The sequence below is a fragment of the Hypanus sabinus genome, chromosome 10 (genome assembly GCF_030144855.1).
Source record: "Hypanus sabinus isolate sHypSab1 chromosome 10, sHypSab1.hap1, whole genome shotgun sequence".
NCBI classification, from domain to species: domain Eukaryota; kingdom Metazoa; phylum Chordata; class Chondrichthyes; order Myliobatiformes; family Dasyatidae; genus Hypanus; species Hypanus sabinus.
In genome coordinates this window covers 78,208,215-78,225,245 of record NC_082715.1, presented here as the reverse complement: position 1 = coordinate 78,225,245, position 17,031 = coordinate 78,208,215, and the positions used below count along the sequence as shown (strand labels likewise).

The following is a 17,031-nucleotide window of genomic DNA, read 5'->3' as shown; positions in this document are numbered from 1 at the left end:
AGAATAATTACTATAATAAGATCACTGAAAGATTGCACAAACTTGGGCGTTCAATCGGTGTGTAAAAGACTACAGTGTAAATACAATACAAAAGAAATAATAATAATAAATCAATAAGCAATAACTATCAAGAACGTGAGATGAAGAGTCCTTGAAAGTGAGTTCATAGGTTGTGGGAACATTTCAATGATAGGGCAAGTGAAGTTATTACCTTTGGTTCAATAGCTTGATGTTTGAGGAGTAATAACTGTTCCTGAAGCTGGATGTGTGAGTTCTGAGGTTCCTGTACCTTCTTCCTGATGGCAGCAGTGAGTAGTAGAGACCCTCTCCAACTTTGATCTGCCGATGAGGACTGGCTCATGGATGTCCTGTTTCCTCCTCCTTAAGTCATTAATCGACTCCTTGGTCTTCCTGACATTGAGTGAGAGGTTATTGTGGCACCACTCAGCCAAGTTTTCAATCTCTCCCCATATGCTTATTTGTCACTAACTTTGTTTTGACATTCAAACAGTGGAGTCATTAGCAAACTTGAATATTTATTCTTTATAATTATTCTTAATTAGTTTATAAAATAGTGGTTATGGAATAAAATCCATAGTTGTTGCCTTGTAGGAATGGATTCTCTGAGAATGGTCTACTCCTCTCTCTGCTGAGAGTTTTGGTTTAATTCTTTTACCTTATTAGTACTCCATAGTTTCTCAATCCTTTGTTTTCAACAAGTTATGGACCAAAATTCTTTTCCACAGCCATCAGCTATTTTAGAGCTGATTATTTCTCAAGCATTTCAAAAATGCGAATGTTCTACTGAAGAAAGGACATAAAACAGTACAGCAGTACAGACCCCTCAGCCCATGATGTCATGCCGAACTTTTAACATACTCCAAAATCAATCTAACCTTCCCTCCCGCATAGCCTTCCATTTTTCTTTCATTCTTGTGTAGTGTAGGTCTCCGTTAGTCTCGATAGACCATGGATTTGGACCTTGGAAAGTTTCCAGGGCGCAAGCCTGGGCAAGGATTTTTTTAAATGAAAGACCGGCAGTTCCCCAAGCTGCAAGTCTCCCCTCTCCACGCCACCAATGTTGTCCAAGGGAAGGGCACTAGGATGCGTACAGCTTGGCACCAGTGTCATCACAGAACAATGTGTGGTTAAGTGCCTTGCTCAGGGACACACACGCAGCCTCAGCCAAGGCTCAAATTAGCGACCTTCAGATAACTAGACGAACGCCTTAACCACTTGGCCACACAGCAACACTCATTCATGTACCTAAGCGTCTCTTAAATGTGCCCAGTTTATCTGCATCCACCTTTAAATCAAGTGGTGGATGCTGCTCAATTGAAACACTTGGGAGAAATTTGGATAATACATGAATGGGAGGGGTATTGAGGACTTTGATCCAGGTGGGTGTCAATGGGGCTAATCTAATTCAGCATGGACTAGATGGGCCAAAGAGCCTGTTTCTGTGCTGTAGTGCACTGTGACTGTTAATGCTGTCTTGGATAAAGTACATAGTTGGGCCAGCACTGCATGACCTGATCCAAATTCATTTGTTTTTATCAGAATGCACATCCAACCCAAGCTGAACCTGTCACACATGGTCTGCTCAAATAGGGTTCGGCCATTATAGCTATGCTCTAGCTTCTTAGTTACAAGATAAAAAGTATTTCATTGGGGTGAAGAGCTTTGAGGTGATCTGGTATTAGGAAAGGAGTGTAATGCATGTTCCATTCACAAAGAAGAAAAAATAAGCCCCAGACATGTTTGATAACTGAATATCTCTTTAATTGCTTCATAATCTGTACTAATCACCAAACAGGCAATAACCAATCAATTTGCGTATCTGACTCATAGTGTAACAAACTAAGGTTTGGACTTAATTTTCATTCAAATTTCTCGGAGATGCAATGTTAAACTTAACAGGTTGAGGTGAATTACAATATTTTTATCATGCAATGGTGCAGCAAGTTTCAGTTGCTTCCCATGTGAGTGCCATGTGTTGGAAAAGAATTAAAAGACCATAAGAAGAATCTTTGTGCTTTTCTCCCAGGAAGTAGGACACAAGGATTGACACAAAGTTTGAATTTTTTTCCTTCAAAATGTTCTTTCATATATGAGTGTTCTTAATAGTTTTCAAAGTAAACAAAGGGCAGCAGACTCAGCACATTCCTCATGGCTTTCTACGCATTATCGCAAAACACGGCAAGTTGTTTTACCCCAATGCCAGATTTTGTTTTACTTGATCAATTGCAGCAAATTAATTTACAATATTTTGTCAAAGTTAGTGACTTAACTTTGAATGTCCATTTCTATTTGACCTGCCAGCTTGTTCTCCCGCCTCCCACCTTCTTATTCAGGCATCTTCCCCATTAGCGGTTCTAATGAAGGGTCTCAGTCCAAGATGTTGACTGTTTATTTCTCCTCCAGAATTTTGTGTGTGTTACTCTGGATTCCCATTTTGCTTGTGATTAGGGATTACATTTTCTGATCCTTATCCATATGGGCTCGATTCCACTCCCCAGTTCAACCCCCTCTATTTCTGCTGCACTGTGCTGTATCTTTTGGATGTGATGCATATTATCTCCTTTGCCTATATCTCCCAAAATTCTGATCTCTGCTATCAAGATGCCAATTCATTAATTTTCCAATCCAAAAGCAAATATTCGTCTGTCAGAAATACCAATTGATTAATTAGTTAATTAATTTATAGATACAGCACAGAACAGGCCTTTGACCCTCCCATCGACCCACCGATTTAACCCTAGCCTAATCACGGGACAATTTACAATGATCAGTTACTAACTGTCTTTAGTGTGTGGGAGGAAACTAGAGCACCCAAAGGAAACTCTCGCCCACATGGGAAGAACATACAAACTTTCTTACAGGACACTAGAATTGAACTCTGAACTCCAATGTCCCAATCTGAAATAGTGTCACGCTAATGTCTGATGTCTCCTTGGTGTAGGAATGCCACAATCATGATCAAGCTAAGCCCTCCTTCGCGTAGTCATTTGTGGATCTCATCATTAATTCCAACCATACTCGTACTGAGTGTATGAACTCCTATACAAATTGTGTGTCTATGATTAGCAAGTAATTTGAACAGATATTTTGATGGTTCTTACAACAGGTTTGTTACAAGGAGCGATGTATCAGACAGCTACTGTATCTCTGGGAGGGAAAACTGGCAAAGGAAAATAAATGTGCTTTCCATGAGTAATATTTCTTATAATGAGGGATGAAATGACATATCATTATAAATGTACTGAACCTAGTTTTTTTGAGTTGAAATCTAACAGATTTCAAAGTTAATTTTTAAATATACTACAGGAGTAATGACATAGTCTGGGATGTTAAAGCAAGTGTTAACATGTTTTATCACTTGTTTTAATACATAATTACTGGTAAACTGTTAAAAAGAGAAATTTGCGAAGTTTTAGCATTATCTCAGTCATTTCTCATTCATGTGATGTTAAGATCACCCAGCAGATGGGTATTTCACATGCAATCTTCATTTCTGAAAAGAGTATAGTCAGCCCTCCTTATCGGCGGGGGATTGGTTCCGGGACCCCCTGCGGATACCAAAAAATGCGGATGCTCAAGCCCCTTATTTAACCTGGCTCAGTGCGGTTGTCTTTAGGACCCAGCGGAACCCCGGACTTTATTTAACATGTTCAATGCGGTGGACGTTAGGACCTGGCGCAGCTCTGAATCCGCAAGGTTTCTGTTCATGAAAATAATCACGATCGCAATTGAAAATAAGGTGGAAGTAATAAAGTGATCGGAAAGAAGTGAAATGCCATTGGTCATTGGAAAAGCGTTAGGCTATGTCGGTCAACAATCGGAACAATTTTAATGAGAGCATGTGAAAGGTCCTGCCCCCGATGAAAGCTACAATTATTACTAAGCAACGCAGTGGTTTAATTATTGAAATACGTATGTTTCTTAAGTGTTTTATATGCATAGAAAGGTAAAATATGTACTATATACTAAGAAAAATGTTTGACTAATGGTCACTAAATAATATCGGATGTACCTGTTCCGACTGCCTGTACTTTTAAGTCATTTCTAGATTACTTATAATACTTAATACAATGTAAATGCTATGTAAATAGTTGTATTGTTTAGGGAAAAATGACAAGAAAAAATAGTCTGTACATGCTCAAACAACGAGTGCCGGAGAAAGAACTTCCAGGTTTTCCCAATACGCGGTTGGTTGAATCTGTGCATGTGGAATCCGCGGATAAGAAGGGCTGACTGTACTCCTAAACAGACCACATTTTTGGTAACCAAGTACATTCATGAATTCAAATGTGTAGGGAAAGGCCAGGAGACTAATTCTGATGTGGTAGTGTAGGAGCAGCACTGGATCATAGTGTTAGTGTAATGCTCTCTTACAGAAGCCCAGATTCAATTCTTGCCACAGTCTGTTAAGGACATGTTAGTATATTCTCCCCATAACTGCATAAAACTAAAATTATTAAAGAATATATCAGAGATATGAATAAACATGAGAAATATTGTGTCATTCAGCCTGGAAGAATGGCACCTGAGTTGTGAGCCCATACAGAGGTACACAATTGTTAATAGAATGGAAAGTATAAACTGAAGGAAGTGGGACCATAGGGTGGTAGCTCTATTAGAACAATTTTAGGACAGATCTCTGAAAATTATTCTGTATACAGTGCTTAGGACAGGGAATGACTAATGAGCGAAAGGCATGGAATCATTTATTAATGAATCAGAACAAAGGGGTACACAGCCAACTTACCTTCTGCATCTGTGAGAACCTTGTGATCAAGAAACCTTGATAAACTAAAGATATCCCCCCTTTCTAGAAAGTCATTAGTTAAAATTGTTTTCTACAAGTAGTTAAAGAATGATATTAAGGTAGTTGTTTTTCTCCCCTCAAACATGAACAAAACATTAATGCCTACACATTGCAAGGTTTTTGCTACGAGGGCTTACCAACTATAGTCAGACTTACTCCTGAAAAATTCACAGAATATCTACCTATAACTGTCTCATCCTTGCAAGCAATCTAACCCCCGCCATCTCTAATACTTTTAAAACTAATGAGTTTCCATAATTTTCTTTTTAAATTTTTTTTCAATGGACTGCAATTCTTTTCCCCCTGGATATTGTTCACTGGCGCTGTTGAAGGGATTAACCTTTTACTCCTGGAGACTCCAGGGCAATCCTGGAAAGTTGGCAACTATTTATTGACATTTTGTTTTTTTTTCATTCAAAAAACTCTTTGTACCAAGATGCTTGTTCCAAGTCTGCCTCTAGTTTTGAACATGAAAAGCAAAGTAACATGACATGATTGATAAATGATCTCTCCCTTATTATGGGAACATCTGATAGCTGTGGCAAACTACATTTCCCCTTTAGCATATTTTCAAAAACATTTAAGAAGTTAAAAGAAATAAGGTAAAATAAAATGGAAATAAATCAAAGGGAGGGGGAACCAATGTTGATTGATTTTTTTTATTATGTGAGGATTACTAAGTGCTGAACTTGGAAACATGGTTACCCAGAGTGCACAATCACCACATCAAAAGTTAAATACTGGAATTAATTTTTAATCAATTTATATTTGACATTCAGATTTACAGTGCAATTGTGCTGAATTGAAAGATGTACATTTTTGGCTATTATCATACGTTTGATGTACTCCTATTCATTTTAGATGAAACCAACATCACAAGACCAGTTCTGTTGAAGGCAGTCTCATGGGCTTTTACACTTCTGCCTGCTAAATACCAGCCTGTCTATATTCCTTAGCTGACCAGATCCTGACTCTGACCCATTTCCAGCTGGTTATCACTTTCAGTGTAAAGCCTTGCCTTCAACTTCTTGTTTTAAGCTGATCTCCAGAGCCCTGTAAATTCGGAACTCTGGAATTCCTTCAACTGTCTTTCTTCATTCATGACTCACTTTGAAACCTATTGACAAACTTTTGTTACTTATCCTAATCCGTTCTTACCCATCCAAGATCTAGTTCGGGATTATGATACAGCAATTATTTTTGTCAATGAACAATCATTTTGTCTTCCTTTAAACTAGTGTGCTGAAGAATGACAATCAACAATCTTGAATCTTTGCCTTCTCCATTGTGTTTATAGCATCAAGAATGCAACCTCTTTCTGTTCAGCTTTGGAAACATAAATGGCTTTTTTTGTGGTAAGTAACAAAACCTGCTTTCCTGTGTGTTTAGCTGAAGTTTGCAAAGCTGTACTCTTGAACATCCATTGTATGGATGTGATAAATGATTCTAATGTCTCCTCAGTTCAGGGGATTTTGCAGATACCAACAGCAGCCACCACACAAAATCAGTCGAGTGGTTATTTCATCTGGAAATGTGTTTGGTGCATTTTCGATTCTTTGCACTGCACTCAGCTGTCCAGAAAACCTCCTATATGATGAACAATCTTAGTTGCCAGCATCCTTCCTAGGAGGAACTGCTCCATAATGTTCTGATCAACATAATAACTCACATTCATGTTAAATTCTTATTATTGTATTTCATGTTAAATATACATTGAAGATATTTTAATTGATTAAAACTGTGATGACTGAGTACTGAGTTCACCATTTCTGTGCTTCCAAGCTTCCCGTCATTGCCAGTTAACTGGATTCTGACAATCTGCATTAATTCCTCAATTACATTTTATTAACTTGTGCACAAGGGGAACAGCACAGTCTCTGTCATCACCCTGTTCTGAAGTCTGAACAAAAAAATTGCCATTTTTATACAGAATTTGACTAGTTCTTTACAAATATTGATCCATTAGAAACTTGGTGCACCTCAGAATCCCATCATTTGCATATTTAAATATCAATTATAATATATATTTCAGATTTTAATAACCAATTAAATCCATGTTAAAAGCCAATGAGAATTAGGGACATGCCTGTCCCAGCATGCAAAGTCAGCTCTGGTGGACTGGGCGGATGAGATCTAACGGCCAGAATGGAGGTACTGCAACATTTAACATTCCAAGGACAGCAAAAGGGCATGACAAGGCACAGAAGATGTCATGGTCAGACACTAACTCCAATTTGTGCTGCTTTTTCATACCACTAATCCCAAACTTCTGAGGTTGAGAAAGCGGAACTGCCCCAATGCAGCAGCTTTTTCACTCTAAAAACTTTCCCACACAGGTTTCCTTTCATTGTTGGATACAATGGACAACCACCATTTGAGAGTAAGTAAAATGCCTGTCCAATAGTAAGTGGTGCCCTAGAATCCCATGATTGAGAAATGAGTGCAAGTTGCCAGATTCCAGTTAATTGGCAATGACACCCTCACTTCCCATTTCACAAGGCTCCCATTCTATGTCCTTCACAACGTACTTTAAAAAAGAATAGGCAGAAGTCATCATAAATCATTTCTCTGAAATAAAGGAGAGCAATTTAGCTGATTGCAATTTTGCTGCACTCTGCTACTTGGGGATATCCCAAACTCACTAATCTTCACTTAATAAATAGCCCACAATCCATTATGTAAGGAACCTCGCTCAAGATTGCTTGATTCAAAAAATGGCTCTCATTCTTCAAGTATGCAGTCTCTTCAAATACAGAGAAAAACTTGCTGTTTTCTGCAAAGAGGACTGTCTTTCAGAACGTGGAAGTTGTTTCTACTTACAGTAGAGACCAAATATTGAGGATATTAATACAAGAAAGTGACTAGTGAGTCCAGTAGGGAATTCCCTCTTCTTCTCCCATTCACTCAGGAAATTGTGAAATGTGGCATCTATCAGCACATTCAAAAGGAGCAACAAAGCAACAGAAGGGTTTGTTAACAGGGTGAGATGAAGATGAGTGCAAACACCTCATGTGCAGCATATGCACCAACATACAACTGTTTCTGTGCTGCAAGTTCCATGTTCAGTACAGCTGGGATCTTGGAAAATAGATTCAAGCCCCAAACTGTTTGAAAATATCACCAATTAAGCTATTAAACCTGGCAATGTTTTTAGATATAGGAAATCAATCTCAAGATAGTACCCAGTAATATACATGTAAGTCAATTAATAAATTTACTTTGAATTTCGAAATAAGGAAGCTATTCAAAACTATTGTCAGATCAATCAGGATATTGTTAGATCTGTATTGAGACAGCAAAAGATAATTTTCTATAAAAACAAGTTATTTTTGTTTCTTATTCAGGTTAGTTTCACAATAAACATTTCTTAGTATTTGGCCCTTTACATGGAACTTCAGTACTGTTGAGATTGGGTAAATTCAGTTTCTCTCACTAGGTATGTATAGTCATTAAAAATAGAATGATTATACTTAACTTCTCTGCAAAGTCACTCTTTCCTGTTGCCACCAATGAATTGTGCTTTAACATTTTATATTAAATATACAAAACACAAGGATCTAGTTAGAAAAAGTCATCTAAATTCATAAAAAATTATCTTGTGATTGTGTAACTGACACAATACTGTGCCATCAAAATCATGATCAACATAAAACACTTAGTAACGGTTATTCCTCTAAATAGGTGCAGTGATTACAGCATGCACATGTGACTCCTAACAACCAGTCTTCTGTTTGGACATAGTATACCCCACCTCTCAGCCCTCTTTCTTGGATGTTGTCAGAGGATGACACAGAAGAACTTCTTCTCCCTGAAGGGGTTCTCTGAAGCAGGCAGTGGGGCAATGAGTGGGTCATCCCTGAGGTGAGCATCGCAGTAAGCCATCAGGTCAGCTGATGCCTTTGAAACCTACAATGTACCAGAGAAAAGAGTGTGATTAGTTTCAACGCTACCCAACATGTTCCTGGAGAAAAGTAAATTCACTTTAATGCATCTAGAATTGGGGCGGCACAGTTAGGGTAATCCTATCACAGCACCAGTGACATGGGTTCAAATCCGCTGCTGTCTGTAAGGGGTTTCTTTGTTTTCCTGTGACTGTGTGGGTTTCCTCTGGGTGCTTCAGTTTCCTTCCAAATCCAAAGGCGGGTTAGTAGGTTAATTAATCAGATGGGTGTAATTGGGTGTTGTGAGCTCGGGCTGGAGGGGCTGGTTACTCTGCAGTATCACTACAAATTAATAATTAAATAAAGGTAGAATTAAATTAAGATGATCATGTCCACAAACATGGTCCCTTGCAACTTTGGTGGGGAAAGATTAAAGACTGATGTTTTCAAAATGTTAATATGATTTGCAAGAAATCTAACATTTAATTACTGCAAGACACCTATGACTTTGTCCCCCAGATAACAGTAAGTATGGAGCTTGTGGAAGAGTATTAAACTGGAGCACAGCAAATTACAAGAGTAATAGGCAGGAACTAGGGAGAAGTAATTGGAAACAGCTGATTTTGGGCAAATCCACTCTGATATGTGGAGCAGGCCCAATGGGGCAAATGGCAAACTCTGCTCCTATATCTTATGCACATGTGTTTAACATGTGGAGTGTGTTTAAAGACCAACTGCACAAGGTAAATATGTTCCAGTAAGAAGGAAGGACAAGGGTGGCAAGGTAAGGGGGCCTTGGATACTGAGAAGGGTGGTGAATTTGATCATGAAGGAAAGGAAAACGTACTGTATATGAGGTTTAGGAAACTAAAATAAAGCAGGGTCCTTAAGGTCCTGGCAAGCTATATAAACATTGAGAAAGAGAGGATAACCTGGGAGAGAGCAGGACTGGTCTAAGATAAAGCAGGGAATGTATGCTTGGAGGCAGAGGATGTGAGCAAAGTCGTAAATGAGTACTTTGCATTGGCATTTACCAAGGAAGGATGTGGAGGAAAGTGAGATCAGTGTGCTAATATGCCAGGACGTTTTAAGATAAAGAAAGTAATGGTGTTGGATTAAAGTAAGTCCTCAGGACCTGATGGAATATATCCCAGGTTTATATCATATAAGAGAGACAAGAGCTACGATTGCTGAGGCCTTGACCAAAATCTCTAGCTACAGGTGAGTTCCCAGAGGACTGACAAGTGGTTGAGTTGTTCTGTTATTCAAGAGGGGAAACAATATAATCCTGGAATTGCTGAATTTCATACCAGTGGCAGGGAAGCTTCTGGAGAGGATTCTTAGCGATAAGATTTACAAGTCTTTGGAGAAGCAAGGCCTAATTAGGAACAATCAATGTGACTTTGTGCAGGGCAACTTGTGTCTTACTAACTTGACTGAGTAGGAGATGAAGGTAGAGCTATGGACATTATCTACATGGATTTTAGTAAGGTGTCTGACAAGGTTTCTCATGGTAACTTACGACAAATGGGATTCATGGTGATTTGCCATTTGAACTCAAAATTAGCTTGTCCATAGAAGACAGAGGCTAGTGGTCAATGGGTCTTATTTTGGCTGTGCCTGTAGCGATCTGTACTGGTGATATACATATAGATGACCTAAACTGAAAAGCTTGAGCATGTAGATATTAAGAAAAAGGATGTGCTGGAGCTTTTGGAAAGCATCAAGTTGGATAAGTCACCAGGACTGGACAGGACGTACCCAGGCTACTGTGGGAAGCGATGATCTTTGCATCATCAATGAGGATGGGAGAGGTTCTGGAGGATTGGAGGGTTGCGGGTGTTGTTCCCTTATTCAAGAAAGGGAGTAGAGATAGCCCAGGAAATTATAGACCAGTGAGTCTTACTTCAGTGTTTGGTAAGTTGATGGAGAAGATCCTGAGAGGCAGGATTTATGAACATTTGGAGAAGCATAATATGATTAGGAATAGTCAACATGGTTTTGTCAAAGGCAGGTCGTGCCTTAGGAGCCTGATTGAATTTGTTGAGGATGTGACTAAAGATATTGATGAAGGAAGAGCAGTAGATGTAGTGTATATGGATTTCAGCATAACATTTGATAAGGTACCCCATGCAAGGCTTATTGAGAAAGTAAGGAGGCATGGGATCCAAGGGGACATTGCTTTGTGGATCCAGAACTGGCTTCCCACAGAAGGCAAAGAGTGGTTGTAGACATGGAGGTCAGTCACCAGTGGGGTGCCTCAGGATCTGTTCTGGGTACTCTACTCTTCATGCTTTTTAAAAAATGATCTGGATGAAGAAGTGGAGGGATGGGTTAGTAAGTTGGAGGTGTTGTGGATAGTGTGGAGGGCTGTCAGAGGTTACAGCAGGACATCGATAGGATGCAAAGCTGGGCTGAGAAATAGTACCCGCATGGGTCCCAGTTGTGCCTGCCTTTTTGTTGGCTTTGTGGAACAGTCCATGTTCCAACTCTTAAACGGGTATCCGTCCCCCTCTTTTCCTTCACTACATCGACAACTGCCTTGGCGCTGCCTCCTGCACGCATGCTGAGCTCGTTGACATCATTAACTTTGCCTCCAACTTTCACCCTGCCCTCAAATTTAACTGGTCCATTTCCAACACCTCCCTCCCCTTTCTTAATCTTTCTGTCTCCATCTCTGGAGACAGCTTATCTACTGATATCTACTATAAGCCGACACACTCTCACAGCTACCTGGACTATTCCTCTTCCCACCCTGTCTCTTGCAAAAATGCTATCCCCTTCTCACAATTCCTCTGTCTCCACTGCATCTGCTCTCAGGATGAGGCTTTTCATTCCAGGATGAAGGAGATGTCTTCCTTTTTTAAATAAAGGGGCTTCCCTTCTTCCACCATCAACTCTGCTCTCAAACGCATCTCTCCCATTTTCCGCACATCTGCCCTCACCCCATCCACCCGCCACCCCCTTGGGATAGGGTTCCCCTTGTCCTCACCTACCATCCCACCAGCCTCCAGGTCCAATGTATAATTCTCCGTAACTTCCGCCACCTCCAACAGGATCCCACTACCAAGCACATCTTTCTCTCCCCCCACTTTCTGCTTTCCGCAGGGATCGCTCCCTACGCGACTCCCTTGTCCACTCGTCCCCCCCCCCATTCCTTCCCACCGATCTCCCTCCTGGCACTTACCCTTGTAAGCGGAACAAGTGCTACACCTGCCCTTACACTTCCTCCCTCACCACCATTCAGGGCCCCAGACAGTTCTTCCAGGTGAGGTGACACTTCACCTGTGAGTCGGCTGGTGTGGTATACTGCGTCCGGTGCTCCCGGCGTGGCCCTTTATATATTGGCGAGACCCGACGCAGACTGGGAGATTGTTTCGCTGAACACCTACGCTCAGTCCACCCGAGAAAGCAGGATCTCCCAGTGGCCACACATTTTTATCCCACATCCCGTTCCCATTCTGCTATGTCTATCCATGGCCTCCTCTACTGTCAAGATGAATCCAAACTCAGGTTGGAGGAACAACACCTTATATACCGGCTAGGTAGCCTCCAACCTGATGGCATGAACATTGACTTCTCTAACTTCCGTTAATGCCCCTCCTCCCCTTCTTACCCCATCCCTGATATATTTAGTTATTTGTTTTTTTTCTCTCTCTCTGCCCATCACCCTGCCTGTTCTCCATCTCCCTCTGGTGCTCCCCTCCCCCTTTCTTTCTCCCAAGGCCTCCCGTCCCATGATCCTTTCCATTCTCCAGCTCTGTATCACTTTTGCCAATCACCTTTCCAGCTCTTAGCTTCATCCCACCCCCTCCGGTCTTCTCCTATCATTTCACATTTCCCCCTCCCCCTGCTACTTTCAAATCTCTTAGTATCTCTCCTTTCAGTTAGTCCTGATGAAGGGTCTCGGCCCAAAATGTCGACAGTGCTTCTCCTTATAGATGCTGCCTGGCCTGCTGTGTTCCACCAGCATTTTGTGTGTTGTGAGAAATGGCAGATGGAGTTCAACACAGATAAGTGCGAGGTGGTTCATTTTGGTAGGCCAAATATGATGGCTGATGGCAGAATATAGTTTTAATGATAAGACTCTTGGCAGTGTGAAGGATCAGAGTCCAGAGGACACGCAAAGCTGCTATGCAGGTTGACTCTATCGTTAAGAAGGCATACGGTTCATTGGCCTTCATCAATTGTGGGACTGAGTTCAGCTGAAAGGTAATGTTGCAGCTATATAGGACCCTAGTCAGAACCCACGTGGAGTACTGTGCTCAATTCAGGTCGCCTCACTACTGGAAGGATGCAGAAACCATAGAAGGGATGCAGAGGAGATTTACAAGGATGTTGCCTGGATTGGGGAGCATGTCTTATGAGGATAGGTTGACTGAACTTGGCCTTTTCTCCTTGGATCGACGGAGGATGAGAGGTAACTTGATAGACGTGTATAAGATGATGAGAGGCATTGATCATATGGTTAGTCAGAGGCTTTTTCCCAGGGCTGTAATAGCTAGCACAAGAAGGCACAGTTTTAAGGTGTTTGGAAGTAGGTACTGAGGAGATGTCAGGGTTAAGTTATTTTTACCCAGAGGGTGGTGAGTACGTACTGGAATGGGCTGCCAGTGACGGTGGTGGAGGCAGATACAATAGGGTCTGTTATGTGTGATGAGAAAACCATGGGGAGATGGGGTCCAGAGTTGACCCCCCGTGAACTATGCTGCTAACGAGAGAGAGAGAGAGAGAGAGAGAGATAAAGAGGGAGGAGAGGCACCATGCTGCACATGCTGATAATGAGAGAGACACAAGGATTTAAAATTATGGCTTCTTCACTGATTGTTGACTTTACTTCCAAGGACTTTGCCACTTTGCCTGCTTGTGTGAATCCTTGCTGACACAGCAGAGTGGTGCCAGGTGCCTGCTGAGACAGGAGGGAGTGGCCAGTTTGATGAACATGGTCAGTTGATGGATGGCTGGTACCCCGGCAGGGGGGATAAAAGACGAGTCTGCTGAGACACAGGCAGACACGCCACTGGACACTGAATGAGTGTTGTGCACCCACAGGAAGGTGGGGGCTTGGAGGATCGATTCGGGGAAATCGGTCAGAGGCTCACAGTGTGTGAAACCAGGCCGGTGGGGCTTGTGTGTGTGTCCACCCTCGCCTGGGTGACAAGCCTACCACTGAAGAACGGTCTGGCTGGGAACGGAGGGGTCATAATCGATGACCACAACAGTACAACGGAACCAGAGATGGTGGTAGAGGCAAATGTGATAGAGGTGTGTAAGACACTCTTAGAAGGGCACATGGAAATGCAGGAAATTGAAGAATTGTGTAGGCAGAAGAGATTGGTTTAGTTAGCCATTTAATTAGTTTGGCACAACATTGTGGGTGGAAGAGGCTAAACCTGTGCTGAAATTTTCGATGTTCTACAATGGACTTTTATTTTGTTCTAATTGTTTTTTCTGGTAAAAAGTATAATTTGTGTTTGTCTTGTGAATGTTGTTTTTCTAATGCTATGTGCCTGTAATGCTGCTGTAAATTTTTCATTACTCCTCAGCACAAATGCATTTGTGCATTTGACAATAAACTCAAAAGGAAATAAATACATACAGGAAGAAATTTGCACAGTGTGACAGAACAAGCAGGGAAAGGGGAATTCAATCAGATAGCTCTTTTGAAGAATTATAGAACATAGGAACATAGAAAACTTATAGCACAATACAGACCTTTCAGCCCACAAAGCTGTGCTGAACATGTCCTTACCTTGGAGATTACCTAGGATTACCCACAGCCCTTTATTTTTCTAAGCTCCATATACCTATCCAGGGGTCTCTTAAAAGACCCTATCGTATCCACTTCCACCACCGTCACCAGCAGCCCATTCCACGCACTCACCACTCTCTACGTAAAAAAACTTAACCCCTGACATCTCCTGTGTACCTACTTCCAAGCACCTTAAAACAGTGCCCTCTCGTGCTAGCCATTTCAGCCCTGGAGAAAAGCCTCTGACTATCCATATAATCAATGCCTCTCATCATCTTGTACACTTCTATCAGGTCACCTCTCAGTGTATAATCCTCTAGTGTATGACTCTTTCCCTCACTATTGCAGATAACTTCTCATCTCATGATTTAACAGATGTTTGTGTACAACCATAAAAACCAAAAAGGCCACTTAGAAAAATTGCCAAACATGACAGTCAGGGTAGGCATAATGGATACTTTTGTTCTTTCAGATTCCATCAACCCACAGTTTCATTTTTGTTTTTAAATCCAAATTTAGGAAACTGATTCAAGCACAAAGACCAGCTATTTTAGCAGTTAACACATTACATTGATTTTATTTCCCTTTTTCCAAATTCAAAAACACTGTGCTGAATAAACAACTTGCACTTCTAGTGTGCCTTTAACCCAGTAAAAAACACCCTTGGGAGCTTTATCATGAACAGAATGTGATAAAATCATATAACTTGGGAGTAATGAGCTAATACTTTTATCAAGGAGGTTATAACACATTGAAGGAAGGAAGAAAAGCAGGAATTCTGAGGGTGGGAAATTACAAAGCTTGTAGTCTTGGCAACTCAGAGCATGGCTACCAAAGGTGGAGCAAAGGAAGCTGGGTCTGTGTGCAAGGCTAGGACTGGAGAAAAACAGATCTTGGACAGTTTGGACTGAAGAACTGGCATTGGTGTTATTGAGCTGTAGGGTTTCTAGAGAGAGGGAGGGGTGCAAGAGATTACAGGGAGAGAGGTTTGTAGAAATATAGAGAGTTACACAGCAGAAAATTAAAAATTTAAATTTGTGAAGTTTAGAAGTAATGCCTCTGGGTAAATCATTGCAGTAACTCTCAGTGTAACCAAGGAGAAATAATCAAATGTTTTGACCCATATATATCTACATGTATTAGGAATTTATTGTGGTGTGTTGGTCAGGGCACAACATGCAACAAAAAAAAATCAAGAACATTCAGCAATTATATGTAATGAAGGATTATATAACAATAGTTAGAGATTAAAGGACAGATATGGAATAAAATGAGCATGACTGCATGTATTTACCATATAAGCAGCATCATAAAAACGGTGTGAAGCGTTTAGAGTGCAGTGCAGGGACTGAGGTAATGGAGGTGGGGGGCTAACAGATTGTTTGATCAGATTAACTGCCCTGGGGAAGAAACTTTTAAGATGGCATGAAGTTTTCGTTTTAATAGCCCTCTTCCACTTTCCAGAAGGGGGCTTTTGGAAAGGCAGTTTGCAGGGTGGGTAACATATGGAATGATTTTTCCTGCCTGCTTCTTTGTCCTGGACACACACAGTGTAATGTCCTGCAGTCTAAGGGGGAGAAGGTTAATTCTTTCAAACGATGTATGAAATGCTGGATGGGCGTCCATTCACATTAGTCATGCCTCAAGAAAACAAGGATTTCGAAAAAAATGTACGGCATAACAAGTGCAATTTCCTGATGCTGGGCCAGTGACTCTCTAATCAGGAAGAACAACAGGACTACAGATACAAAGCCCGTGTGAATCCCTAGGAGTGCTGTGTAATTATCCTGGAAGCAGAAAACCCTTGCTGAAGCCATCCTGATCACTTGTTTTCCTGAGTGGCTGCAGCTCTCCATGCTGCATGTTTGAAGCTCCTATTTTTTTCAACCATCCTGTTCCCGGTACCACTGTCAAACGATAATAACAATGTGTCAGCTCATAATGGGAGCAGATCACCCTGGGGGTGTCACACAATTTGACTAAAAAGACCATTGCAAGCACTGACAATTTCTGGCGGTGTGAAAGGGGCTAATTAATTTGTTTGCTGCCTTTTAAGGAGAATTTCAACATCTCAAAGCCAGGAAGCCACCTGTAAAATCTTGTTATTTAACTGTTCTTGTCTCTGTTAAAGACTTTTTTAAATAGCCAGGCAGAGTTAATGAGGAGTTCTGAAACTTGGCTGTGATTATTTTCTCACCATGCTCAATTGCCTTGTGGGTGTACCATTATATTAAGATGTCTGCATGGAGCTACAGCCTGATGTGGAATAGAGAATAATGAATAATATATCATTAAATGCTGTGTCGTTACCATCCAAACAAGATGGAAAGAACCCTGTGATTCACTGGTGCTCCTGTTCTTCCCGCCCTACATGGCTGTCAGATTTACTTTTCATATTGGCTTGACAGTCCCTCAGGATTGCCTTGCAATGTCCTGAAGTTAAAGATGAATCTCCTAGACACTGAAAACCAGGAACAAAATCATAGTTATAATAAAAAGCGTGTTCTTCTCCGTTATCTTCCAACATCTTGCTTCCTAATTGTTAAACTACTAGAAAAGGGGAAAGAAAA

The 17,031-nt window shown here is 41.0% G+C and overlaps 1 protein-coding gene across 2 annotated transcripts in view; it reads right to left on the bottom strand.

The window, feature by feature from the left end:
- Positions 1–1,784: 1,784 nt before the first annotated feature.
- The window catches only part of LOC132400789 (guanine nucleotide-binding protein G(I)/G(S)/G(O) subunit gamma-4), a 31,992-nt gene continuing 16,745 nt past the window's right edge, over positions 1,785–17,031 (bottom strand). The window contains exon 4 of one of the 2 annotated variants that reach the window (XM_059982161.1): positions 1,785–8,734. In XM_059982161.1, coding sequence (XP_059838144.1) covers positions 8,606–8,734 — 129 coding nt within the window. In that variant the 3' untranslated portion in view covers positions 1,785–8,605. The remainder of the gene's footprint in view (positions 8,735–17,031) is intronic. The other variant, XM_059982160.1, reaches the window with a different exon arrangement.